This window comes from Eptesicus fuscus, chromosome 1, assembly GCF_027574615.1.
Source record: "Eptesicus fuscus isolate TK198812 chromosome 1, DD_ASM_mEF_20220401, whole genome shotgun sequence".
Lineage (NCBI taxonomy): Eukaryota > Metazoa > Chordata > Mammalia > Chiroptera > Vespertilionidae > Eptesicus > Eptesicus fuscus.
In genome coordinates this window covers 10,893,518-10,920,531 of record NC_072473.1, presented here as the reverse complement: position 1 = coordinate 10,920,531, position 27,014 = coordinate 10,893,518, and the positions used below count along the sequence as shown (strand labels likewise).

The following is a 27,014-nucleotide window of genomic DNA, read 5'->3' as shown; positions in this document are numbered from 1 at the left end:
GAGGTGGGCCTTATGTTAACTTGTGTAGAATCATCATGAGTTAAGGTATGCGGAGGCTATCTTGTCCTGCAGCAGTCCAAGTATTAAATAGCAGGAGATCACAGAACTCAGGAATAGAGTCTTCATTGATTCCACAAATATTTATTCTTTCTGGCATTATGCAATGGACTGGAGGTATAATGGTGAAAAGTGACATGTGTTCCTCACCTTGCTGGAATGTATGATCTAGCAAGGCACAAGTGAGTTACATAAGTCATGGACCTCCAGGGCCCGACAGCCAAGTCCAAAGCCAGCTGCACATCTGCTGTTTGAGCCCTCCTGGCCCTGGTATTGTAGAGGACTATGAGTAGGTCTCTCCATGAGCCCTGAGCATGATCTCCTCACTTTCTTGAGCATTTCCTGCTTCAGATGTAACTTTAAAAGTCCTCCGTGTTCCTGGTATTTTTTTAAAGCCTTCATTCATTTTGGACTTTAGCTGGAAGTTGTTGATACAGTCTGAGGATCAGATTTTTACTGAAGGATGCGCGCTTGACAGTGGTGTGTGTATTTTATATACGCTGGGCAGGAAGAAATGCCCAAGTGAGGAAATTTACAGCAGGCCAGGAGAGCCTTGGATTGAAGTGGTAGAAGTGGAATTGGACCCAGAAGAAAAATGTGAGATAGGTTATAAACTAGAACAGATCAGATTTCCAACCAATTGGATATGGAGGAAAATAGAAGTGATTCTGTGGCATCAGGAGAGCCATGAGGCCGTTAGGCTCAGGATGAAAGTTTGCCAAAGGCTGGCTCTTGTTCTCTCACTAGCACCTGGCACAGAGTAGGCACTCAATAAATGTTTGACCAGTGAATGAACAAAACAGGGATTACTCAAGGGGAAGCAGGTTTTATCTGGAAGATAAAATAGATTTACTCATTAATTTAGTAAGCAAACAATGAATTCTGTAAGGTGGGGGAAAGGCTTTTCATGTTGACAACTGTGTCTCATCAACATAAAAAGGAGAAGGTGAAGGACAGCGGTGCGTTAATGAGCTTGTGGAAAGTGTAAGTTTTCTTATGCTTGGCTGCCTGTCGGAAAGCCCTCTTGAATGTCGACACACTTTGCGACCAGCTCATCAAAGAGGATATCTGTGCATGTGATGTTTTGTAAAGCACGTTTGCAGTTAATGAAACATTTTTATTTCAGTAAAATGAAAACGAAGAAAAAACATATATTCCAAAATATTTAAAGGGGGAAAAAAGAGATTTTTGATTCAGGGCATCTAAAAGCAGCAGTGGGTTTTGAGTCCCAGCCAGAAGCTCTAGCACACAAGCTTTTGTTCTCCCATCTGACTTTGGGGTTTGTGCTGACTTCGTCTTAGTAACCATTGTTGCGTGGATAGTGGCCTCAAGGAAAGGGCCTCTGATCTCTCTAAAAGGGATGTCAGAGCTGTCTGGAGCATGCTTGCCCTATTTCTCACTCTCTGCTCTCCTATTTCCTAGGATTGCATCGATGTAGGCTGGTGGGAAGGAGAGCTCAACGGCAGACGAGGAGTGTTCCCTGATAACTTCGTGAAGTTGCTTCCACCTGACTTTGAAAAGGAGGGGAATGTAAGTTTTCGTGGCTTTGATCTGTTTCCTCATCTGTTGGCTGGAAACAGTGATCCCTATTATAGGTTTGTTGCATGAATAAACAAGATAATGTATGTAAAGCACTGGGTATAATACCTGCACATTTAAGCACCCAAATAAATGGCAAGAACCCTTGGGGGGTCCATTTGGTAAGTGGACTGCCAGTATTCATGTAGCAGGTCCTTGGGGGTGGTGAAGTGGCTAATATTGTGGAAGTGGCTGAAAAACACATTGTGAAGCTAAGGCTGCAGAGTGAGGCCTGCTAATCTTATACTCTGTGTATGTATATGCACATATATGGACATGTATACACACACACCCACATATGTATATATACATACCTCTGATCTGTGGTTTCTCTTTCTTTGTGGAGTCCTGTTATATGATGCTGTTGTTTAAACGAGCCAGTCCATCTTTGCTTGCCTCACTTCAGGTGTATTGTTTCTCTGCTGATCATGTAACAAGAAATATTAAAAAGTTAGAAGCACTCTACATTATAAGGGGTCAGCGATTGGGTCTTACTCATCCTGTTCTGCACCTCAGGGCTCTTTGCTCAGGCTTTCACATGACTTCTTCTTTACTGAGGCCCCTCTTCATGCCCCTGAGGGCTTTGTTACTGGACCATGAACTTGACTTGACCCATCACCATTCCCATGGAGCTGAGGTTTGGAAAGGATAGCTACAGTGCTGGAGGATTGGTTACCAAGGATACTAAACAACATTGATGGTGTAGGTGCTGCTTATATGAATGGATGTAATTGTTTAAGAAGCTAGATGGTGTCAATGCCCACCAAGATTATGCCCTGCAGATTGTTAGATTTGTTTGAAGCCTAGGGTCATGCCCTTTAGGCTTTTTCTAGCTTACTTTCTTTTATTGTTTAGCTGAAGAATATTCTGTTCCATGCCTATTCTTCTCTCTTGGAATTAAGTTTGGGGTCCAGAGAATCTAGATTCTGCTTTCTAGTGTTTTCTAGATCCTTGATACTTATTGCTGATCCATGGACCACACTTGATCAGCATTACCAGTAGCTTTTTAGAAATACTCAGACCACACCCTAGACCTGGTTCATCAGAACCTGCATTTTAACAAGATCCTCAGGTGATCTGTTTGCAAATTAGTGTTGGACATGCTGGTATAAGGAGCAGGTATCTGTTTAAGTGATAACAGCCCCACTTTCCAGTTCCCAGACATATCTTAGGAGGGGCATAAATTCACAGAACAGAGAAGAGCTCACCATGCTGTAAAGAAATTTTCCATCAAGAAAACTCACTTGAGCCTTTTTTACTGATGACAGTTGATCACAGTGGTGGGTATCAGTTGACAGAATCATCCCTGACAAAAACAGATGCTAACACTTAGTCACAACTAGATAGTAAATGTTTTGAAACAATAAGACACAGAAATGAAGTTTGGCAAACATTTATAGAGTATAGTGGTTGTGACTCTAGACTGTAGCATCTGATAGACATGGGCTTGAATCCTGGCTCTGTCACTTACTTGTTCAGTTGAAGGTCAACTTACTAAATATCTCTAAACCTCAGTATTATCATCTATAAAATTTTGACAAAATTTGTACCTACCCTGTTGAACTCTTGAGGAGATTATCTGAGATTATGCATATGAATTCCTTAGCACAGCATCTGATACTTGGTAAATGTCCCATACATGTGAACTATTCCAAATCTTTGCAATTATTATTACTACAAATGTGGGAAGGCTCCAGCTAAAACTGTGCAGTAATGATAGAAATCTGACTCTGGTTCTTTTTACTTCAGCTGGTCAAGTCAACACAGAATTATTGTTGGTATCTTAGTGAACTTCCATGGGAATCCCAATGAATCTAAGAACTTTTATAGTCTTTAAAAAGCAATACGGTGCTTTATAAAATATATTTATAGAGACAAGTGAGCACGAATGACATCCTACATAATAAAAGGGTAATATGTAAATTACCATCACTCTGCTACGCCCACGATTGGGCCAGCAGAGGCGCAGGGGGTGGGACTCGGGGTGGCCCGGGTGGCCGATTGGCGACGCTGGGGTGCGACGGATGGCAGGCAACTGGTGGTCGGCTCCTGCGACAACCAGAGGCTGACCAACTGGAAGTCAGTGCTGGCCCCTCCCCCAAGCAAGCGGTTAGGGGCAATCAGGCAGGCAGAGGGGTTAGGGGTGATCAGGTAGGCAGAGCAGTGGTTAGGGGTGATCAGATAGGCAGGCAAGTGGTTAGGGGAGATCAGGTAGGCAGACCAGCGGTAGGGGTGATCAGGTAGGCAGAGAGACCCTCACTGGGCTGGCCCCGCCCCCAAGCAAGCTGTTAGGGGCAATCAGGCAGGCAGGCAGAGTGGATAGGGGTGATCAGGTAGGCAGGCAAGTGGTTAGGGGTGATCAGGTAGGCAGACAGACCCTCACTGGGCTGGCCCCACCCCAAGCAAGCTGTTAGGGGCAATCAGGCAGGCAGGCAGAGTGGATAGGGGTGATCAGGTAGGCAGACCAGTGGTTAGGGGTGATCAGGCAGGTAGGCTAGTGCTTAGGGGCAATCAGGTAGGCAGACAGTCCCTTGCATGGCTGGCCCCACCCCCCAGCAAAGAAAGAGGGAGGCCCAGGCCAGCCAATCCATTGCACCCCAGCCTGTCGCCTGCAGAGGGAGGCCACCGGTGGCAGGGGAGGGGAGGCAGTGCTGCACAGATGGCAAGCAGTGGCAGCGGCGGGGGAGGGGCCAGCTTCCTGCAGACCTGGGAAGGAAAGACCCGATAGGCCCTGATCTTAGGCCAGGCCTAGGGACCCTACCCGAGGGGTCCCGGATTGTGAGAGGGTGGTTGGGCTGAGGGACGCCCCTGAGTGCATGAATCTTCATGCACTGGGCCTCTAGTAATCTTCATGTTATTTCTTACATTTTTCAGGATCTGCTTTATGACAATTATGCTTTATGTTCATTTATTCACTCTGTATTTGTTGGGTTCCTTCTCTGGGCTGGCTTCTGTGCTGGCTGATGGGAAGTAAAGAGTACACACGGTTGATGCCCTTGTGCACTTAGAATTGAGCAGTAGGTCTTCTATTCAGGGCTGTAGAAACCTGTCACATTTTTCTAAAAGGACACTGAGGTGGGCCTCTCTTAGGGAGTAGAGGCAAGAGGGTCATGTAGATTGCCTGTCTCATCCTTATCACCTATCTTTATTTTTTTAATCCTCACCTAAGGATATTTTCCCATTGATACTTAGAAAGAGTGGAAGAGAAGGGAGAGTGACACGGAGAGAGAGAGAAACATCAATGTGAGAGATACACATTAATTGGTTGCCTCCCCCACATGCCCAGGACTGGGGATTGAGCCTGCAACCGAGGTACGTGCCCTTGATCTGAATCAAACCCATGACCCTTCAATCTGCAGGTCAACGCTCTATCCATTGAGCCAAACTGGCTAGGGCAACTGATCTTTGCAAGCCTGGTAGAAGGTGGTCACACCCTGAAGCATTTAAATGCCAAGACCTTCATGGTGATTCTTATCGCTTTGGCTAAGGAATGAGCAAGTATGCTGTCCTATTAGACATTTGCCACCTTCTTGGTTCTGATTGAGGTAATATAATTTTGAAGGCCAAGATAAAGTCTGGATCATCCTTTTAATAAATGGGAAATGCCTCTGGTTGCCCACATGATGGCACCCAGTCTTCTAGTTCCCAGTTATATTTTAGTGGAGCAATAAATTCACTCAGGCGAGAGAGGCTCCATGGTATACTTTTCTAAAAGCCCTGCTTTGTTATGTAAGGTATTAAGGGAAGATTTCCACAGAAAGAGTGAAGTTGTCAGTGATGAGTAGACTCATCTTGGCTTGCTTGTTGAGGCATGCATACTTTTTGGGACCCCATGGGCATCTCTCCAACCTGAGACAAGCAGCCAAAATCTCTTTGATATATCTTTTAATCTTGTCCCTAAGAAGCAGAACACTCAATTTTAGAGAAACAGTAGCCATATCTGTCAGACAAAGTAATACCTACAGCTGAGAAGATATTGTATAATGTGACATTTAGCTTTTAGAAAATTCAAAGTATTGCATCCTTTTTCATCCTTTCTGGCCTGTAAAACCAGTGAACCAGCTTGGCATTGGTTGTTATACCAGCCTTTATTGCTGCACCCAGAGTATTGGTGAGTTCATGATGACAACGTGACTGGAGATGAGGCTGTTGTTTGCTGCGTCAACTATGTAAAGATGATTAGCATCATTAACACAAAGGCACTATGTGAATGACAGAGTTTGAAACACTATTCTGCCACTAGTTTCAGCAGATGTCATCTTGTCTTGCCAGTGGCTGGGGTTGTAGTCATTCACACAAAAAAGAAGATGATCTGTGGTGATTAGGGTAGATAGCAGCAAATAGCATTTATTCAACAGCAGACCTCTTGAAGCAGTAGGCATCACTGAAGTATCCCCACAAGGCTAGTATATTTTCTGCTGGAGTGGTTACCACAGGGCCTTTTGGAATTCTTGACAGTCTTTCTTTCAGAGAGTGACACTACGGGGCTTTTCCTCAAGATATTCCCGGAGAGCATCCACTGATCTGTTGGTGCAGCCGCTGATCTGTTGGTGCATATTTTAGAGTGATTATGTAGGCTATTTCCCAGAGAACCTAAATTCAATGGCTGTCTGTTTATTTTGAGCCTTGACAATAAAATTGAATATCAGAATGGAAAGATTCGCTGTTCTGAGAGCTCTAATGAAGCAGTGCTCTGTCATTATTACTGAAGGAAAACGGGGGCCTTGGGCTCTCAAGAACAGCAGAAACAACTTCCCACTGTCATTAAATTAGAAGAGGTTTTCTGAAAGATAGTGTTTTAAGAAAGTCTCAGGCCTCAGTCCTTGTAAGAGAAACTGTGAAAATCACCAGAGGATGTTATAGTTCTAACGTGCATTGATTCGGAGGGCTCTTCTGAGTTTTGCCATGTCAGGAACTGGGGTGTTGCTAAGGTTTACATAGTTTCCTTAGTTAATGTTTAACAGGGGAGGAGGGTCTGCCTCTTAGCCCCAGGGACACAGAAACCCACCTTCAAAGATATTTAAACATGTCTGTGACTGATGCATGCTCACATTTGCCAACTCACAGGGACTTACTCAGGAGCAGACTGCCAGCTTACAAATTGCAACAGGAACAGAACATCAGCCCATCTGGATCACATGGATCTGCCTGCCTTGGGCATTTGTCCCCTAGGGGCCTGATTCCTTAGAAACCAGATTCTATAGCAAACCATCATTTACTTGGTGCTTTCTTGGAGAGCAATGACTGAAAGAAAGAGGAGCTAGTTGTTCTCATGTAGGCCCTCACAGGTATAGCTTGAGGCCCCCTCAAGCACCAGAGGGAAAGGTTTGCCAAGGGAACTCTATGTTGAATTCAGCTAAACCCACATGATGCTTGCAAGAGCACTGCACCGTTGGCCTTGGCAATTCTCCATTTTTTTTTGTTTTCATGCCTGACCAGATCCTTCCTATTCAATATCCATTTTCAGACACATCGTGGTACAATCAAGCAGGTCTACCATGTTCACAATTACAATTGAGTGCCAACCTTAATATCCTTCTACTCAACTACAACTCTTAAGATTGCTCTAGATCACTCAGCAGGAGTTTTGCAGGTTCCAAATTTTACAGGAAAGGAAGTTCCTTCCTTGATTCACATAATGGCTAATCCAATCCACCATAGGTGAATTTTGCTGGCTTAACTCAGACTGCACTCCCTTTTCCCAGTTCTTGGGCTCCTTACCTTAGCCCCTATCATCTGACAACTCAGTTTATGGAACTGTTCTCAGTCAAAAATTTCTTTGCTCTTAGTCATTGCTTTTTCAGCCTTTTGAGAACCACTATTCTTTCCAGTTTTCAAAGATGCCCAATAAATGATTTCCCTGTATTTAGTCTTCCCAAAAGAAACAAATATGTGCTTCTAATAACCAGCATTATGGAAAAATTAACCTATAATATTATTTGTCTGTACATTTAGTTTCCTGGGTACTTTCACCTGCAGAGGTGGGGATTGCCAAGGCATTAATGTCACCTAAGCATGGCCTAATGATGGAGTCCTAACTGAGCTCCCCTGAAGTGTCCTGGATGGTGCTCCTTCTGTCTTCTCCATTTGTACTTGCATCCTGTACTCTCCCAGTTGAGCCCCTCATTCACTATACTCTTGCCTGAGGTGGTTGTCTCTCATCACTTCATCTGAACTGTATTCTCCTTGAAAGCAGAGCCCATGCCCTGAACTTCTCCTTCGTGTGTCTTAGTCCATTAGGGCTGCTATAACAGAATACCATAGACTCAGTGGCTTATAAACAACGTAAATTTATTTCTCACAGTCTGAAAACTGGGAAGTCCAAGATTAAGGTGCTAGCCGATTTGGCATCTGGTGCAGGCCCACTTCCTGGTTCATAGACAGGAATCCTCTCCCTGTATCCTTACATGGTGGAAGAGTTAAGGGAGTTCTCTGGGGTCTCTTTTATAAGGGCACCAGTCCCATTCGTGAGGTCTCCACCTGAATGAGCTACTCTACACACAAGCACATTGAGGATTAGGTTTCAACATATGAATTTTGGATTCATTCAGTAGACAAGCATTCAGTCCATAGCAGCATACATGGTACATGGTTGCAATCAGGAATCCTTTGTCCTTTGGTCATTTTGTGACAAGGTGTACCTTTCCTTCCTCTGTCTTCTACTACTTGCTACTCTCTCCTATACTAGTAAGAAAGAAGAGGAAGTGGGAAGCCGAGATCCTTGTCAGATTTCTCTTCCCAGACAAAGGGGTGTCCAGGTCCTTCCATCCAGACATGAGGTCTGGGCATGGAGTTGAGGCATCATTTTCAGGGTGAGGTGGATGGAGCAAAGGAATGAGCCAAGGATTGAACTGAGAGAGTATCTTAGGGATAAGCTGAATACCAAAGCCTAGGTGACTACCCAATAGGTAGGCCAGCAATCTGGAGGGCCCAGCTAAGGGGGCAACAATGGATATAGACCACCAGGCCAGAGGCTAAGAAGAGGAAACTTGAGAGAGACCCCGCCAAGAGCAGGTTCTGTGGTGGCTCCTCAGGATCTCCTGTGTTGGAGACTCTATAGGGTGCAGAGGGACAGTTATAGACACTGTATCCCGAGTATTGCCCCAGCTGCACACCTCAAATGTATTGTCAATCCACCAGGAAGAGGGGAGAAAAGGGCAGAGGAGAAACTTCCATGAGGAGTACCCTGGTCAGGAACTATCCATTTGTATCACCCTCTCCAGCCTCAAATACAGACATCTCCAGAGAACTTAGCCAAATGCCTGGAGACGGACTTCCCAAGGCCCCAAATCAAGCTAAAATTTGCTTTCAGAACCTTACCACATTCCTCTAACAAAAGCCCCCCAAAATGTGTGGGGCCAGATTGTTGAAGGCAGACTGGCTCAAGAGGCCAAGTGGCGAAGGAAAATTCCTGCCAGGGAGGATGGTTGAGCCAGATGATGAGCTCTTTCATTTGGGACTGGCCAGACTTGCCAAACAAGGGGCAGAGTCAATTCTGAAATCCCTCGGCAGGAAGCAAAACTTGCCTTCCTGCTATCTTCACTCCAGAACATTAAGATCTATTTCCTTCCTGGTAATAATGGTAAGAAATTGAATCTAGTTATTATACAGTACTGAAGAATGTTGTTTGTTGTTTCTCTGTCCAAGCCAACAGCTCTAAACACAGGACTCTGTGCACTGTATTATGTAAAGACCTTGGGAGGTATTACGCGATGCCCTAAATCAGAAGATGTTGGCTCATTGATTTTGTTCTGAACATTTTTATGTTGGCTCTTTTTTAATGAATTGCTACAGTCTGGACATTGAGAGAAGTGAGCTCTGGGCCCACTTTGGCTACCACCTAGCTGTTATGCCCCTCTAGGCCTCAGCATAGCCCTAAGGTCCTCTGTTTTCAGCATCTACCTGCAAATTGAACAGGCTGAAGCCACCTGAGTTTGGAGTTGGAGTGCTTTACTTTCACCATGGGGAGGGGGGATACAGAATAAATAGAATAAAAATCCATGACTTACAATACTCACCTGAGTTGAAGATGTTTCTGTCTGCACACTTACAGGTTAACACTGGTAAACCCCACAGAGAAAATGTTGACCTACTGCTTAACCTGGAAGGCCCTGTAGTGCCATCTTCTTTATCCAGTCACAATTGGACATTTTGGGGGAAATTAACTAAGTGATAAGCTTATGTCTTTTTATATGAGAATTGTGAACTCCTATGATGAATTTCTGTTACGTTTGGCTACAGATTTACCCAGCCTGCCTTTCAGTTATCACTGCCCTATCTTCCCATTACATTACATTACAAGGATTAAAAAAAGTCAATGTAGGCTCATGTACAATTCTTCATCAATTATTTGGGGGTTGGTCTAGAGCGACATGGAACCCTGACCCTGATTTTTGTTTAAAATGACTTTGAAAGACATCTTATTTGAAAATGTGTCATCATTTCTCACTGAAGGAGGCAGGAAGGCTAAGTTTGATGGAATTAGAGTGAAGTCAGTCAAGGAAAACAAAAAGGACAACCTGTAAACCTACTCTGCTAATAAGCAAATCAGGCTTCTGGCCAGCGTTGATCAAGTGTAGTGGGTGCAAGACAGACAGCTCACAAACTGCTCCTTCCTTTCAAAACTGCCCCACCTGCCTGCGCAGCTGCCAGGCCTCCAAACAAAACCTCACACCTCTGCCTGCTTCCACTGCCACATTCAAGCGTGCTCTTGCCACAAGCACACTTTTCACACGCTGTCTGTTAGCCCAACAATTCCCTTGGTGCCCCTCTGCTCTGCCCTGTGACATTTCATGTCTGCTACATACCAAAGGTGACACAACACTCAAGGTTTTTGTTCTTTGCAAGTCATCTTGGGAAAATATGATGACTTGCAGTTGTCTTTTTTTTAATTTGGGGCCCTGTGGTTTGAGGCAGGGTTGCTGGGGGAACGGCCTCAGCAAGACGAGGCTCATATAAAAGTTTTTAAACCAACAGAAGGTGAGGAAGACTTCTGCGGGGTAGGCTTTGTTGGGGCTTGGCTGGGAAGAATTAGGCCACAGGGTGTTGGCAGTTTCGTGAATAAGAGATTACTCAGATCTTGAGGTAAAGGAAGGGTAATTGGCAGAGCTTCAATGTTAACTTTATTAGGTTAACACACAGCTGTCCCCAGTCTAATTTATACAAAGACAGAAAAGGGAAGGAGTTGGGGTAGAGATCTAGAAGGAGCTGGCAAAAGGGGAAAGAGTAGTGTAAGATCTGTGAACTGGAACATCCATGAGGGGAACCTATGTGCAAGAAGAGGTGGCCTTTGAGTAACTTCCTTTTTTTTTTTAAATAATAAAATCTGTATGCATGTAGACAAGACAGAAAAAAATATTAAGGAAACACACGCATGTATGCACTCGTAATTCTAGAGATCACTACTATAAATTTCTTGTTTTCCATTCTTTTTCTGTGTGTATTATAACCTTAAGTTAAGCTCATACTGTAGCTGCAATTTGATACCCGTTCTGGTTGTGTGGCTTTTTTTTTTTTTTTCATCTTTAACCAACTACAGCTCCTTGTGCTTTTGTAGACTGTGTGTGGTTTAAAGACGTGATAGTTTGTCTTGGGGATGCTCTCTGGCAGGATGGACCCTTCGTAGTGATTAAGAGCATTCTGTGGGTCAGACAGTTCTAGGCTAGACTTCTAGTCCCTTACTCCATTTAATAGCCTGGTGACTTGGGGAAATGCCTTCATCTCTCTAAGCCTCAATTATTTCATCTGCAAAATGGGCATAATAATATCACTACTTATGGAGTTTTTCTGAGAATTAAACAAGGTAGTGCTTACTGACTCCCTCTGCTTTGAAATTGCCTTCTCTTTAAAAGGGAGGTAATATCATTGCCATTTTACAGATGAAAAGGGTTAGCTAAGTGAGGTCACTTGCCCAGTGTCCATGCTAATAAACTGAAAGAGCCAGGATTTTTATTTTTAATCCTCACCTGAAGATATTTTTTTACAGAGAGTGAGAGGGAGGGAGGAAGGGGAGAGAGAAACATAGATGTGAGAAACACATCGGCTGGTTGCCTCCCGGGCACCCTGACCGGGGCTGGGGTTCAACTTGCTACCAAGGTACATGCCCTTGACTGAGAATGGAACCAGAGACCCTTGGGTCCTCGGGTTGACGCTCTAACCACTGAGCAAAACCAGCCAGGGAAAAGAGGCCTAATTTTTAAGGACAGATTCTGAAGCCCCACCTCTTGCCCTCCATTACTCAGGGGTAACTTGGCTAAATCACCCACCTAGTAAAGAGCTGAGGATGGGCAGGTTCATTTGCTGGTCTCTACCTGACCATCTCTCTCCTACAGTCAATCCTGGTGAGCAGGGAGATACTCTAAAACGGGTTCAGGAATGTATGCCATTGATTGCATTGCTACCTCTGTCACCTATAGAGTGACAAGATTTGAGAGTAAAACAAGTGACTGATAGGCAAAGAAGCTCCATTCCAGTTTCCAGCGTATAGCTAGCCTGAGGAGGTCCTTGCTGGCAGCCTTGGGAGGGAAAGGGGCAACAGGCTTAGAACCCCACCCATTTGGACCAGCCCCTGAGCCTGAATTTTGTTGAAGGTCTCACATCCAGAGAAGATCTGATTTAAAGCCACCCAAGTGACTCTTTTTGAATCGCTCGGTTATTCAGCAGATTAAATCTTGATTGCAAATGTTTTTTCAGCGTAGGAGAACCATTGTGCTTGCTGGTTTCAGGCCATTTTTTTGCTGAGCCGAGCTTTTCCAGAAGGCTGTTACAAATTTAGAAAGGGGGAAATGGTATTTCATTTGTCCATCAGAGTTTTGTTTTGCAGACTGAATATATATTTTAGTGTTTGTTTAAAGGTGCTAACATCCCTAGAGAGAGAATCGCTCATTTTTTTTTTTTTTGAGAACTTCTCTATACTGTCCACACTACATCTAGAAAACACTGTCTGTGGTCCTTATGTGAGAGGCCAGCTTCGACAACAATCTCATGTGGTATCATTTTGATTACTTTTTCAGAGACCCAAGAAGCCACCTCCTCCATCCGCTCCTGTCATCAAACAAGGGGCAGGTAAGGTACCTTTCTGTTCCATCAACACGGTGTGCGTCATTCTCTGTGTGTATTTACAGTGTCCTTGGTAGAACTCAAGATTCTTAGATTCAAATGTCACAGGATGCCAAATTGGGAAGTAATGATTTGGTCTCAACAGGGAGTTTTAAATAACTACTGTTTTTCCTAAAAAATATATATAAACATATCATTAAAATGTATCCCTGATACAGCAAAAAAAAAAAAAAAAAAAAGGTCTAACCTCCCAAAGCGAATGACCAGAAAGATTTGGCTTTGGAATAAACCAGTTTTTGTCTGCTTTGTTTTTATTGGTTTAATAAACGGCTTTTGAGGCGAGCAGAACTGAATTGTCCTCCTTCACCTATGCTTGCCAGATCGAGGATCAGCTTGGAGGGGATCGCTTTCCACAGGTCACAGTGTCAACGTACATGATAGTGGCACTGAATTTTCAGTGTCTGTCCCATGTAGTTAACTAAAATTTGCACTTACTTCACTTACCCCCCAACAAAAAAAATTTTTCCTATCAATAAATATTTTTCCTCATGATTTTTTTAATCTTGAAGAGTCTAATTCACTTTTTCTGTGCAGTTCAGATATTAAGGTTGAATAATATGTGAAGACTTGATGTCAGACATTGGGTAACTTGTTGCATGATGGAGTATCATATATAAAGATGATAATTCATATTTTCCAATAAAATTCTTTATAATTGTTAAAAACTAATTATAGAGAGAAATTCCTCCATGAATAAGTAGATAAGTGGCATTTTAAAAATTACCAACTAAAACAGAAGAAGAGTAGGGGTATTTTTAGTTCTACACACTCAATATTTATGACATTTCTGTAGCATTTAAAATATGAATAAATTTCTAGATTGGTTATTCACAGACTTTTTAGGAGGGATTTTTTTAAAAGTTCTTTTGGCTCACCAGCTTGGGTGTAAAAATCACCTTGACCCCAAATTCCATTTTCATTCCCTTCAGCATAGTTGAGCATTATAGAGATTAAGCCCTGAAATGGGATGTTAATTACATCTCTGCTCTGCCCCCATCCTTCTCTGCATTGAGCAGTTTAGTTTTGCCACCTAGTGGTTCTGGCTGGATAACTATTTTATTGTGCTGAAATTAAAGCAGGTTATTGATTTTCTTGTCTCTGAAGACCCTTTTCCGTAGAGGCCTTGGTGACAGATGAGAGGCCAAGTTGATGAGTTGAGTGGTCCAAGGCTCAGGTAGCCTAGAATGTAAGTAGGATTGGATTCTTCATGGTAGTAGGATTGTCAGTTCCTCCTGTATCTCTATGAATGATGCTGGAATTCTTCATTATCATTAGGAGAATAGACTGTAGCATGATAGACAAATTCTTATCCTTTTAAACCAATTTTACCAAGGTTATGCTGGATCTCTGAGGGCAAAGCAAGATGACATTTAATCTTCCTAGATTATTGTTGCTCATTTATCCTGCTGAATGATTTTGGGAACTACTTTGTAATGGGGAGGTAGATATTCATATTTTCCCCATCATCAACTTTCCTTGTGTTTGATTATTTGGCATAAAATATCATATATGGAATGGACAGAAATCAGATACAGTGTTTAATTTGTAGAGAGTCATTAAGGAGATTTAGGTAAAGTGTTCAGTGAATTTTTAAAAATTCTTTTGGCTTCTTATGCTATATATAATTGAGATTTTAGTACCAAGCACCCATCCATAAGGCTGGTCATGTAAGGAATTGTCAAGCACTCAGCCAAGTCCATAAGTCAGAGGAGTGCTTGTGAGTGATCGGTTTCATGTGTTAGCTACTTTTCAAACGTTCGTACGTGCCTGAAGTTACTGACACTGATGAAAATGCCAGGGGAAGGAGTCACTGCAGTCAACGTGGGTAAAGATGAAATGCTAGCCCTAACCGGTTTGGCTCAGTGGATAGGGCGGCGGCCTGCGGACTGAAGGGTCCCAGGTTTGATTCTGGTCAAGGGCATGTACCATTGTTGCATGCACATCCCCAGTAGGGGGTGTGCAGGAGGCAGCTGATCAATGTTTCTCTCTCATCGATATTTCTAACTCTCTATCCCTCTCCCTTCCTCTCTGTAAAAAGTCAATAAAATATATTTTAAAAAAGATGAAAAGCTAATTGGTGCATTTGGGGAAAAGTAATACTTGAGGGATTCAGACACAAAATGAAAGGACTTAGGGAGAACTAACACATCTTCTCTGCACATCTCTCCACTTAAAAATATGTCCTAGTTACTACTGCTATATAGCACACCACCCCAAATTTGGCAACGTAAAACAACAATCTTCTTATGCCCATGAATTTGGGGGTCAGGAATTTGAACAGCGCATGGCCAGGGTGTCTTGTCTCTCTTCTTCATGATGTCTGGGACATCAGCTGGGAATTCTGGACTAGCTGAGGCTGGCTGATCCACTTTGAAGATGACTGCTTCCCTCTCATGTCTGGCTCCCCTTGGCACGGGCAGCTGGAAGGCTGGGGCTGTAGGCCAGAGTGACTATAGGGCTGTAGGCCAGAGTGACTATACCTGGCCTACACGTGGCCTCTGCAGCATGATGGCCTCAGGGCAATTCATTCTTACATGGAGGCTCAATATTCTAACAAGTAAAGCATAAGCTACATGGCCTTTTAGGACATAACCTTGGAAATTATATGGTATTGCATTGGCCACTGGTTGAAGCAGTCACAAGCTCACCCATATTCCAAACAGGGGACATAAATATTACCCCTTAATGAGAGGGGTAGCGAACCCTTTGAAGCCATATTTTAAAACTGCTACAAAGTGGAACCCAGGTCCCTGTGAAATTCCTTTTTATGTGTAGAGCACAATATCCCCTTATTTGCATATTTTGAAGATTGACTTGCTTATTTATTTATACACATTCCCCACCTGCACCCAAGAATTTCATGTGACTATTTTGATGCCTAGGGGAGTCAGACCTAAATATTATAAAATATTAGTGGTGTTCTTATAAATTAAGGATGTATAGGCAGGCAAATTTAATCACATAGGACAGAAATGGCTTCTGCTCTGTTTCTTAGCAACTTGTGTTTGCCAAGTAACAGCGGCACTCAGCCTAGGGAAAACATCTACTAACTTGGCTGTTCCTAATAAATATTAAAAATGCTGGTGTGTCTAATAAATGAGTAGAGAAAATATTTTCTGATCACTGCTATCCTTTCCCCACTAGGTACCACTGAGAGAAAACATGAAATTAAAAAGATACCTCCTGAAAGACCAGAAACGCTTCCCAACAGAACAGAAGAAAAAGGTATGAAATCAAGTCTTCACTGGCACTTCTAGAACAGCAAGCGACGAAGCTGTCTGTCACAGGGCTAGTCCAGGTTATCTACAGAATTTGCTTTCTTTGGAATATGATTTTGATTTCTTTTAAATATCTCATATCTAAGGAAATAGGAGAGGGGGTTATATGGTGTTTTTCTGGGCCAGAAGTTCTCATCAAATAAAAAAACAACAGGCCCGGTCACTTAACACACTGGGTCTCTTCCATCCCAATCTTCCTGCCATCACCATCCTGCTTCATCAGCAGCACTCTCATCTTCAGTCACTCCTGGGCCTTTGACCCTGGCTACAGACACATGTCTTCGGTCACGAGTGCTAAGAGAGGGGAAGCATGGGAAAACTGAAAGAAGCAGCTCAGTGTCTACAGTCCCCTAAAGGTGGTTAGAAATGTTATTTGCAGGGAAGGAGCTTAACCCATCTCACACAGTCAGTTTTACAAATGTGTTTGAGTTCTACCATTCTGAGTCTCTCCCAAGGAAATCTGCATGCTGTGGAAGGACTCATTTTCTTGGGTGTCTAAGATTTGATTGATCACACATTTTATGGGAGAAAATGCTATGTTATTATTATGAACAGCAATCAGAGCACATTCCATTTTAAAAAGCAGTTATTTGTAAGTCACAAGAGAAATGCTGAATTAATGAATTCAATTATTTGGAGGTGCTCCTGGGTGGCCTCGTGAAGTTTTATTGTAAATTTTAATATTTTATATCAGCTTGCCAAAAATTTTACGGACATTGTGCGCTCTTAAGAAGTTGCACCTCTTTTTTTCATAGTGAAGAGTTAAAACTTGAGTTGTGGAACCTTATTATAAAGGCCAGGTATGTATCACAGATCAATGAAAAAATAGCCATTGACCATGTGCCATATAAATAGCTCTTTGATAAAAGTGTGTGTTTTGACATAACCAAACACTTACCCCTGTCCTCATGGAGAACACACCGCTAGTTTCTGACTAATAGCCAGGCTCCTTGACAAGGACACTTCCTGCTCTGTTCCATGCTAAAAGACTCAGCTTACATGTGAACAACTGCCCTACTTGGCTGGCCAAGTGGCCACACACTTCTGGTTCCTTTCCTTCCTAGGATCCATTGTTCTGTGCCACAATGGGTCAAGAAGGCAGAAGCCCTGATCAAAAGCAACAAGAGTTGGAGCATCGTCCCATACACCAAAAAGTTTGTTGGTTCGATTCCCAGTCAGGGCACATACCTAGGTTGTGGGTTTGATCCCCGGTCAGGGCACATACAGGAGGGAACCAATTGATATTTCTCTCTCACATCAGTGTCTCTCTCTCTCTCTCTCTCTCTCTCTCTCTCTCTCTCTCTCTCTCTCTCTCTCTCTCTCTCTCTCTCTTTCTCTCTCTCTCTCTCTCTCTCTCTCTCTCTCTCTCTCTCTCTCTCTCTCTCTCTCTCTCCTTCCTCTCCCTCTCTCTCTCTCTTCCTTTCTCTCTAAAATCAATAAACACATACTCAGGTGAGAATTAAAATATATATATTAAAAATATATCTTTCCTCTTTTACTTCCTTTCTCTCCTCCCTTCTTTAAAAAAAAAAAAAAGTAACAGTCCTGGCCAGTGTGGCTTAGTTGGTTGGGCATCGAAAGGTTGCTGGTTCAATTCCCAGTCAGGGCACATGCCCGGGTTTTGGGCTTGATTCCGGGTGGAGGGCATGCAGGAGGCAGCTGATGGATGTTTCACTCTCACTTCAATGTGTCTCCCTGTCCCTTCCTCTCTCTCTAAAAAAATCAATTAAAATATATTTTTTAAAAAGCAACAGAGAAGCCAGGGAGCCAGCCCCACCCTAACACTTGGCCTTCCATCCCTTCCAGCAGGAGGAATCTTCCTTCCTTGGTGTTTCAGCTGAGTCCTTTCTCCTAGCATTCCTGATGGGGCATATTCCCCCACTGAATTATGGTGGGAATGAGCACTATGATAGCTACTCAAATGCTGATGGGCCTTTAAAAGTTTGGCCAATTGACCTGGGCACCCAAACAATACGAGTTTGTGTTTGCAAGTAAAACGTGTTCAGAGTTCCAGCTACAAGTGAATATAGGGACCCTGCCTGTCCTCCAGTGGGCAACTCTCTGAAGTTCTGTCTTTGTAAAGGAGAATGTGGATACCAGCTTTTTAATGCCATGATCAGGGCAAGGCAAACTGAGGACAGAAAAAATGCAGCTGTCACTGAGCACTGCCCAGTTGGGCCAACAGACCTGGCTTTAACTTCATTTTAATAGCTCTGACTCCAAAAACCCTTGGAAACAAAATACCTGTGAAGCCCCAATTTACCTTCCAAGTTCAAACTGCACAAAAAGAATGCCAAACTAGTCCTTGTTCCCTGAAACGGTCCCCTCATTATAAGCTTATGGCCCTTTACACAGGCCGACCTGAGAGGTGTCAGGCCTCTTTCCTCCCCACATCCAGCAGGTTCTGCAGGTCATTCACCAAGCCTGTCAACCATTTACTGAGCACCTGCTATGTGCCCGGTTCCCTGCAAGATTCTAGAGAGATGACTAGATGTGGACTCTGCCCTTGGGGCTGACAGCCTCCAGGCTGTGCCAAACATGCAGACACCCTGCAAGTATCTAAGTGGAGCCTTTTTATACAGGGTTATCCTTTGTAGCTCAATGGGTCCAGCTGTTGAGAAGGGAACATAGTGGTTTCAAGTTTCAGCCAGGCCTTATAAGTAGGCCTAATGCTGAGTAGAAGTTTGCTAAGGGTGGTCTGTGGCTAGAAGGGCCCTGTAGGCAGAGGGACCATCATGAGCAAAGGCAAACATTAAGTTTTGCTCTATAGGGCTTCTCCTAAATTGACAAAGAATAAAAGATGTTCTTTAGCCTGGCCGATGTGACTCAGTGGTTAGGCATCAACCTATGAACCAGGAGGTCACGGTTTGATTCCCAGTGAGGGCACATGCCTAGTTTGTGGGCTCTATCCCCAATGTGGGCTGTGCAGGAAGCAGCCGATCAATGATTCTCTCTCATCATTGATGTTTCTATCTCTCTCTCCCTCTCCCTTCCTCTCTTAAATAAAATAAAAAAAAAATATTTTAAAAGAAAAAAAAGATGCTCTTCAATGTCCAACTTCACTTTTGCAAATGGAACAAATGGCATTGGTGATTTTTTTTTTTTAAGCATGAAATAAGCAATCTGCACTTAAGTACTGGCACTTACACTAGATCTGTTTTCTTTATGTGTGTTTTTTTTTTTAAAAACAATGACTTAAAGAAAGACCAGAGAGAGAGCCAAAACTGGATTTACAGAAGCCTTCTGTTCCTGCCATACCACCAAAAAAGCCAAGGCCACCCAAGACCAATTCTCTCAGCAGACCAGGCGCACTGCCTCCGAGGAGACCCGAACGACCAGTGGGTCCCCTGACCCACACCAGGTACTGTTCTGTTCTCAACCCTGGGATGGGCACAGGGGTATGTGAGGGGTGGCCTAGGGTTACAGGAGAAGAGCCTTGAATGTGTCTGGCTGAGGGATGGGGGGCAGGTAAAGCTGCCCTTCCACCCTATTAGCAAAACTGTCGAGGACTCTGCCACTTCCGTCCTTACTCTGGTGTTTGAGCAGAAGTGGGTGTGAGGCTGGGAGCAGCAGCAGAGCATCTAGGTCCTGCTCACAGGCAGGAATTTGCCCTGTGCTTTATTAGAGTAAGACCAATGGCCCTTCAGACTAGACATGCAGGTGCCAGGCCCACCTCTCCCCTGGCCGTCCTGCTGGCCTGAGGTGCACACGTCTCACTAGCAGGTCCATCCCCTAATGCCTTCCCTGCTCTGTGGTGCCTTGTTCCACACCTTGACTGCACAGCCCTATTGTGGAACCCGGGACCCAGCATGGCAAAGATTATATTAGTGTACATGTCTCTGAACTATGAGACCTTTGAAGTTAAGGGACATATTTGGTTCAGGTACACCTTCCAGATGTGTCTGTTAAAACACCAATTTATTCACTGGCTGGCTGGACTCATGTGTTAGTAATGTGGAATCAGAGTTGGGCATGTGCCTTCCAGACCTGAGACACCCATCACTCCACAAGGAAGTGTTGTGTTCTCTACACAGGCTCATTGCCAGAACTTTCTACCAATACATGTATAATATACATGTTGGTGTAATATACCAGAATAAGTTGGTGGCATGGAGGGCTTTTCATGTACCTGTAAACACACAGTCACTCACCAGATTTTTTGAGCTAAGTTTGCACAATGAAAGTCTCACGGGGCTTCAGTGCCCTGGTGTTAGAGTTAGGCAGACTTCAGGGCTCATGTCTCACCCTACCTCATAGGAGGAGTGTGAGCCTTGGCAAGTCACTGCCTCGCTCTCTCACTTTCTTTATCTGTGCATTGAAGATGATAATGGAATGCACCTAAAAGGACAGAACGGGTAATTCCCAAGTATGTAACCCCATGCTTGTAAATCATTACTTTCATTGTCATTTTTATTACTGTGTGTCAAACTGGATGTATTGCAGTAAGACAAAGCAGCTCATTTACTTTCTAAAAAAAGATTTTTAAATTGTGGTAAAATATACATAACAAATTTGCCATCATAAGCATTTTTAAATGTATGGGTCAGTGGCATTAAGTAATTCACATTGTGCAACCATCACCACCATCCATCCATAGAACTCTTCTCATCTCGCAAAACTTTTGCTCTGTATCCCTTAAACAATAAGTCCCCTCCCCCCTCCTTATACCCTCTGGCAGTAGCCATTATTTCTGTCTCTATGACTGTGACTACTCTAGATGCCTCATGTAAGTGGAATCATACAGCATTTGTATGATTCCTGGGGAAACTAATGGGACCAGGACTGCTATTGAGTTGGTCAGATTTGGCTGTGTTACACCCTCTTTGGCTGACTGACAGCAGAAGGCCATTTGAACATGCCCACAGCAGGAACACTTGAGTGCTGCCATGATCTTAGCAAAGGCCACTTCAGTAGCATGGTCAGCCCAGAAGCTAGCACTTCAGATGAAAAAGGTCACGTAACCTATGAACTTCTGAAAAGAATAAGCACTACACAAACAGGGAGAATGGAGCAGCAAAGAGGCGCATCATTTTGTGGTGGGTGAAAGAAGAACACACTCTGCTTTTGTTCTGTTAGTCATCCAGGGACTGCAGACATTTTGATTAAGTCAGTAACAATTTCCAAAATATCCCTGCTGTGCTTTCTAAAGATCTGATCCGAAAGGAAGTGCAATTCTGATGGCTTCTTTGTCTTCGAAGGTTGCTCTCAGCAGTCTCATTAAGGGATAGGTCCAGGCTTTTTGAGCCAACAATTAAACCTGCACACACGGGGGAAGGGAGTGAGTAATAACTGCCAACTTTCTGGGCTCACAAAGGCCTCATTCCTCCTCCCTCTCCCCCCACCCCCGCCTTTGCTTAGCTCTTCTCTGCTTCCAGCCCTCCCAATATCCAGCTGTCCATTAGAAGTCCAAGTCACCAAGGAGGATGCATGAGAGGGGTTTGTCTAGATGCCAGTGGGAAATGTAACTGTTCTTCACAATGTGTGCAGCGTCTAAGCAGCCCCGGCCTCCCACGCCCCCTCTACCCTCTTGGCTGCCCAGTCCCCAGAGCACTGGTTTGCAGAAAGGGGAGAGGGGGAGGAAAGCCCTGGGTTTCTTCCCTGACAATCCTAGGAAGTGGCAGAGGCCCAAGCCAGTACTGGGGAGCCAGTACCTGCTCTAACCACTTACACAGCCAGTTGAAGGGAGGACAGTGCCTGCTCTAATTTGGTGGTTCTCAAACTTGGCATACATCAGAATCACCCAAAGAACTTGTTCAGGTCACTGGGCCACACCCCCACAGTTGCTGAGTTGGTAGGTCTGAGGTGGGCCTGGGAATTTACATTCTAACACACTCCCAGGTGATACCCATGCTGTTGGCCTGGGTCCACACTGCCAGATCCCCTGGTCTAGATTCCCCCAAGTTCTTGACAGTGCCACCCTCCTTCCCTGGCTGCCTCTCATGCATCTGTTAATGCTCCCCAGTTAGTACGCCCCTCTTCTAGAAGTCTTCCATTATCTCTCATGGTCACTCTTTCCCCCAAATGCTGGATACCAATATCCATGTTTAGCCTAGGGTAGGGTCCCATGCTGTGCCACTTGGGATGCTCACCCCGTCCCCCAGACTCTTTTACCAGATTTCAAGCAGATCAAGAGTATGTTTTGTCATTTTCACATGCTTCACGGGGTTGAGCATATGGTAGTGGCTTATTTAACACACTTGTTGAATGCCATGGTTCCTAAAACGGGGAAGGTGCCAGTGCTCACATTTTGTTCACTTTGCCTGTCATCCTTCCATGCCTCTGAGAAAGCTCTGTAGCATGTGTGTCTTTTATGTTCTACGTTACCTAGTGCACCATGGATTTCAACATAATTTTATTAAGAAAGTCAAAGAAAGGCTTTTGTTTCTCAGTACTTTTGCTAGGCAGTTACATTGGACAACCAACCCATATAGTGGTTTATGAACATGTTTAGTTCTGCAAAATTAATTGAGGTAGGAATGGTAATGTCATTCTAAGAGTTTTGTGTCTGTGGTCCTCCAGTGAAAGGATATTGTCTGCTGTGTGAACCCATGTCTTCACCAGGATATACCTGACTGGATGGATAGTTGGATGGGCGATTTAACCCATGTATATACGTCATTGTTTGCCATTCTTGTTGGGAACCAGGCATACCACTCCAGCTGCAGTGTCTGGGCTGAAGCTTTCTCTCATCAACCAGAGAGCTCGCTGCCAAATGTGGCTTCTAGAAGAAATCGATTTCTTTCTATTTAAACAGGAACTGGCATGTTTTAGAAAAAACGAATTACATAAATTTAAGAAGAGTGGAATCTTTTCTAGATGTGTTCACTTAACACAATTATATTGCGGGATTACTATGTACAAAGCACTGTTCTGGCTCTTAGTAATGGGGGAGCTCAAGCATTGCAGTTCAGTTTTCATGAATCATGTATAGGGGAGCTAGAGGACACTGGTGCACATTTGTATGTCCATTCTGAGCAAGTGGAAGCATGCCATTAACATATTCACTGGTCAGCATGTTCTTCCAATTTCTAGAAAGTAAGTGAAGATGGAATTTTTTGCTATTGTTAATCCTCACCCAAGGATTTCTTTCCATTGATTTTTAGAGAGAGTGAAAAGGAGGGGGGGGAAGGGGAGAGAGAGAAAAACATCAGTATGAGAGAGACACATCAATTAGTTGCCTCCTGCACATGCCCTGACCAGGGCTGGGGATCAAATCTACAATCCAGGTATGTGACCTTAACCGGGAATCAAACCCATGACCTTTCAGTGTGCGGGTTGATGCTCTAACCACTGAGAAATGCCTGCCAGGGCAAGATGGAATTTTAACAGGAAAAAAAGACTTTTTCAAAAATATTTAATACCAGGGTTGATTTAAAAATTGAATGCTAATAGGAGGTTCCCCTAGGCCATAAGTGCCTCTTTTGTTTGAAAATCTATGCCTTGGGGATGCCTTGGTTATTATTTCATATAGGCAAAGGAAGTGTCTGCTTGTCTTGTCCAGCTCAGCATGTAACTAAGGTGGTTGTGGCTGAAAACGCATTTTGTCTACCCTATTTTCACACTTGAGAAAATACAGGCTCAAAAGTATGGCGCCTACTCACTTGTTTTGATATTTGATCATAAATATATTTCACTATTCCTAAACCTTTTGTATATGTATGTATATACATACACAAACATGTAATGTTCTATGTCTAATAATGTGAATTATCAAATTAATAAATATATGTTCAGAAACCTCTATGAAAAGAGGTTCTGAAACCTGGGAGAAGGGTCCAAAATTTAAAAAAGAAAAATCTAAGGAAACTCTGAAGGAAAAATCTAAGGAAGCAGGCTGCTCTGAGCTCTAGTAATTGCATGCAGTGGAAGGCAGCAAGCCAGAAACCTGAGGGGCAGAGCAGGTGTGTGCCTTCAAAAGAAAATAAGCCTGATAGGGAAAGAGGTAGAAGCAGGCTGGCTAGACCAGAACAGGTTTGTTAATCTCACAAACACAGACACCCCACGTTGTAATATATTTATTTTTCTTCCCAAAGAGCAGGGAAGCTGGAGCAGGAGATGATGAGCTTTTACCCATTGTTGGTACAGCAGGGATTAGCCCTTGCTCTCCAAGTGGGGGCAAGTGACTGGCAGGGCAGGGGATGGGGACCGGTGGTGTCTGGGGGCCTTGAGTGACAAACAGGAGTCTGGAATGGAGGGGAAGCTAAAAAAAAACATAAGGAGGAAGTGATGTAAGCAAGGATGTAGTGGGAGAAGTCGGTTGTCAGTAGTACAAGAGATGCTGGTCAGAAAGATGAAGTTAGTGCTCACAAGTTCAGAGGTGAAGTAGGTCTGAAAGAGGGGCTTGCCATTGGAAATGAATTACCTACATGGCTTTCATAGGCTCAGGAAGATGGCAAGATCTGAAGTAGGGTCAGGTTGATATTCTGGAAGCCAGTGTCCTCTCAGATAGATGTCAGTGTTCTGGGAGTTGATTACATTCAGTGATAAGAAAGGTTCAGTAATCAGGGTGGTAGCAGGTCATTCAGTGAGGACATTCTGGATATGGGGAATTGATTACCATGGCTCAAGAACCCCAGAGGGCACTGTCCACTGACTGTAGATGTGGAAGCATCTGTTGGAGGAGAAATCTCAGTTGGGTCTTGAACACCAAGCCGTGAGCAGGAGGCCTAGTGACTTCCCAGACCTGTACTGCCTGGACATGGCCTATTGCTTTAAGTTTTTCACACACCAGGTACCGTATTTTCTGGCGTATAAGACAACTTTTTAACCCAGGAAAATCTTCTGTACTCCCAGTCGTCTTATACGCCAGAAAATACGGTACCTTTCCTGTGAAGGGCTGGGGGCTAAATTGGGAGAACTGGAGCACAGGATCCAGTGGGGAGGGCCAGTCGCAAAATTTATACTTGTAACGAAGATACAGCCCTGGATTTTAGAGAGACACTAGGAGATAAATGACTGTTGAGCAGCTTGAGGCAAAGATTAAGTAAACATTTATATGCCAAACATCAACTAAGTGCTTAGGGAAGGGTGGATATCTCTCTTGAGACCAACTTACCCACATGGAAATTAATTTTTCTTTAGATTTGCACAGGCATCAGAACTGCTAAAGCCCTGGGGTTACAATTTAGCAGAAAATAAGCTTCCAAGCCCTGATTGCTTTGTGAGGTATCTGGCCCCCATGCCCACCAAAATAAAGCATTTAAAAAAGATTTCTTTATTCTTACTAGGTATAAACTAATCAATCAATTAATAAACAAAAGAGGAAGAGAAATATATCTAGAGTACATACACTTGTTTCCTAAGAAGGCGGGTAAAATGTGCATGTGGGTGCTCAGGCCATCATTTTGAGTTTAGATTACTCAAGTATTCCAAATGTCTTTCCAAAGAGCCTTAGTGATGAATTGTGAGGTGTTTGTTTCCCTTCGCTTTTCTACATTTCAGGACCAAGATATGCCTTTGAAGAATTCAGGAGAGAGATCTTGGCTAGAACTTATAGAGGTGGGTGTTGTTGGCTCATAAATGGCAGTTATAAGCATGGAATGGCTATAATCACTTCAGTGGATTATGGAGAAAAGAAGAAAGTAAAGACAACAGTGGGGAAAATTGTTTATTGGGTGGAGGAAGAACTAGGAGCCATTGAAAAGGGTAGATGCAGTGTGATGTCATGGAAGCTGGAAGACGAGAAGGTGGAGCAACTACTGATCCGTGGGTCTCACAGTTGAGTGTGCACTGTACTCACCTGCGGGCTTGTTAAAACAGAGATCACAGCTCCCCCAAGTTTGTAATTCAGTAGGGCTGGTTTAAGGACAGAGAGTAGGTATTTCTAGGGAGTTCCCATTGTTGCTAATGCTACTGGTTGGCTGAGCAAGCTGTGAGAACCACCAACTATTGTGAGCGCCAGGAAAGACTGAAACACACCCATGTGCTTTGGTCACTAGTTGGCTCTTGGTGATCCCAGTTGAGGCATTTCTGTACAATCATTTGGGGCAGTTGAAGAGAGAATGCATAGGCCATCAAGCATATATAAACTTATCTTGTGAGAAACTTGGTTATGGAAAATGGGTGCTTACGTATGGATTCACTGATGAGAGAGTATGGTATGTGTGCATGAGCACCTATATGCATAGTTATCAGGTGCCTACATTTGGCCAGGCCCTTTTCTAGGTAACAGTTAACTATGGTAACTAGGCCAGACATGGTTCCTGCCCACGCATTGCTTTGGAGCCAGGCACACTAGGATAAAAAACACACCCCTCCACTTACTTACCCTGTGACTTTGAGCAAGGTGCACACTTCCCTGGGTCTCAGTTTCTGCCTCTGCAAAATGGCACAATGAGGCCTACCTTGCCCAGGTGTGCAGATTTAAACAAGCCATCATACCTGACGCCCCTGGTTCTTGCCTGCATTTGAGAGACACTCAGCAAATACACACAAGCTTCTTTCCCTCCCCTGAGACAACTTAGTGGGTAGCTTTGGTGGGAGAGGGGTACCTACATGGTGGCAAGCAGGTCATGCTCGGTAGCTCTGCGGGAGTAAGGAAATATGGACCCCCTCAAAAAGCACATCAGGAGGCCTCTCGGGGGTAGAAGCCTGAGCAGCCTCCCCCAGAGGCAGCAAGAGAGTCAGGGGAGTCGGAACTCAGGGAAGGCTGGGGACTGAGGGAGGACAGTCAATTTCTAGAGTATAGAAATCCCATTGGGCCATTACCTTGTCTGCATTATTTGCTGACCTCATTTCATTAGTGTGTCTAACCTTCTCTCTTTCCTTCTTTCCACTCACACTTAGAATGAATTTTATTCCCTGCAGCAAGAACCAACAGTAGTGACAGGGTTTAGTCCCAGTCCAGACAGAGGCACATTGATTTTCCTGCCAGCAATGGCCAGAACTGGGCAAGGAAACAGTAGGATGTAGTGACACCTCACATAGGCACAGTGCTAATTGGTTCATATAATGCTTTTTCCATGGCACCCCCACAAACTTTTC

General features: G+C 43.9%; 1 protein-coding gene across 1 annotated transcript in view; it reads left to right on the top strand.

The window, feature by feature from the left end:
- The window catches only part of SH3KBP1 (SH3 domain containing kinase binding protein 1), a 339,627-nt gene that overhangs the window by 268,906 nt on the left and 43,707 nt on the right, over window positions 1-27,014 (top strand). The window contains exons 9-12 of the mRNA XM_008154559.3: window positions 1,480-1,587; window positions 12,648-12,699; window positions 15,898-15,978; window positions 19,233-19,392. Coding sequence (XP_008152781.1) covers window positions 1,480-1,587; window positions 12,648-12,699; window positions 15,898-15,978; window positions 19,233-19,392 — 401 coding nt within the window. The remainder of the gene's footprint in view (window positions 1-1,479; window positions 1,588-12,647; window positions 12,700-15,897; window positions 15,979-19,232; window positions 19,393-27,014) is intronic.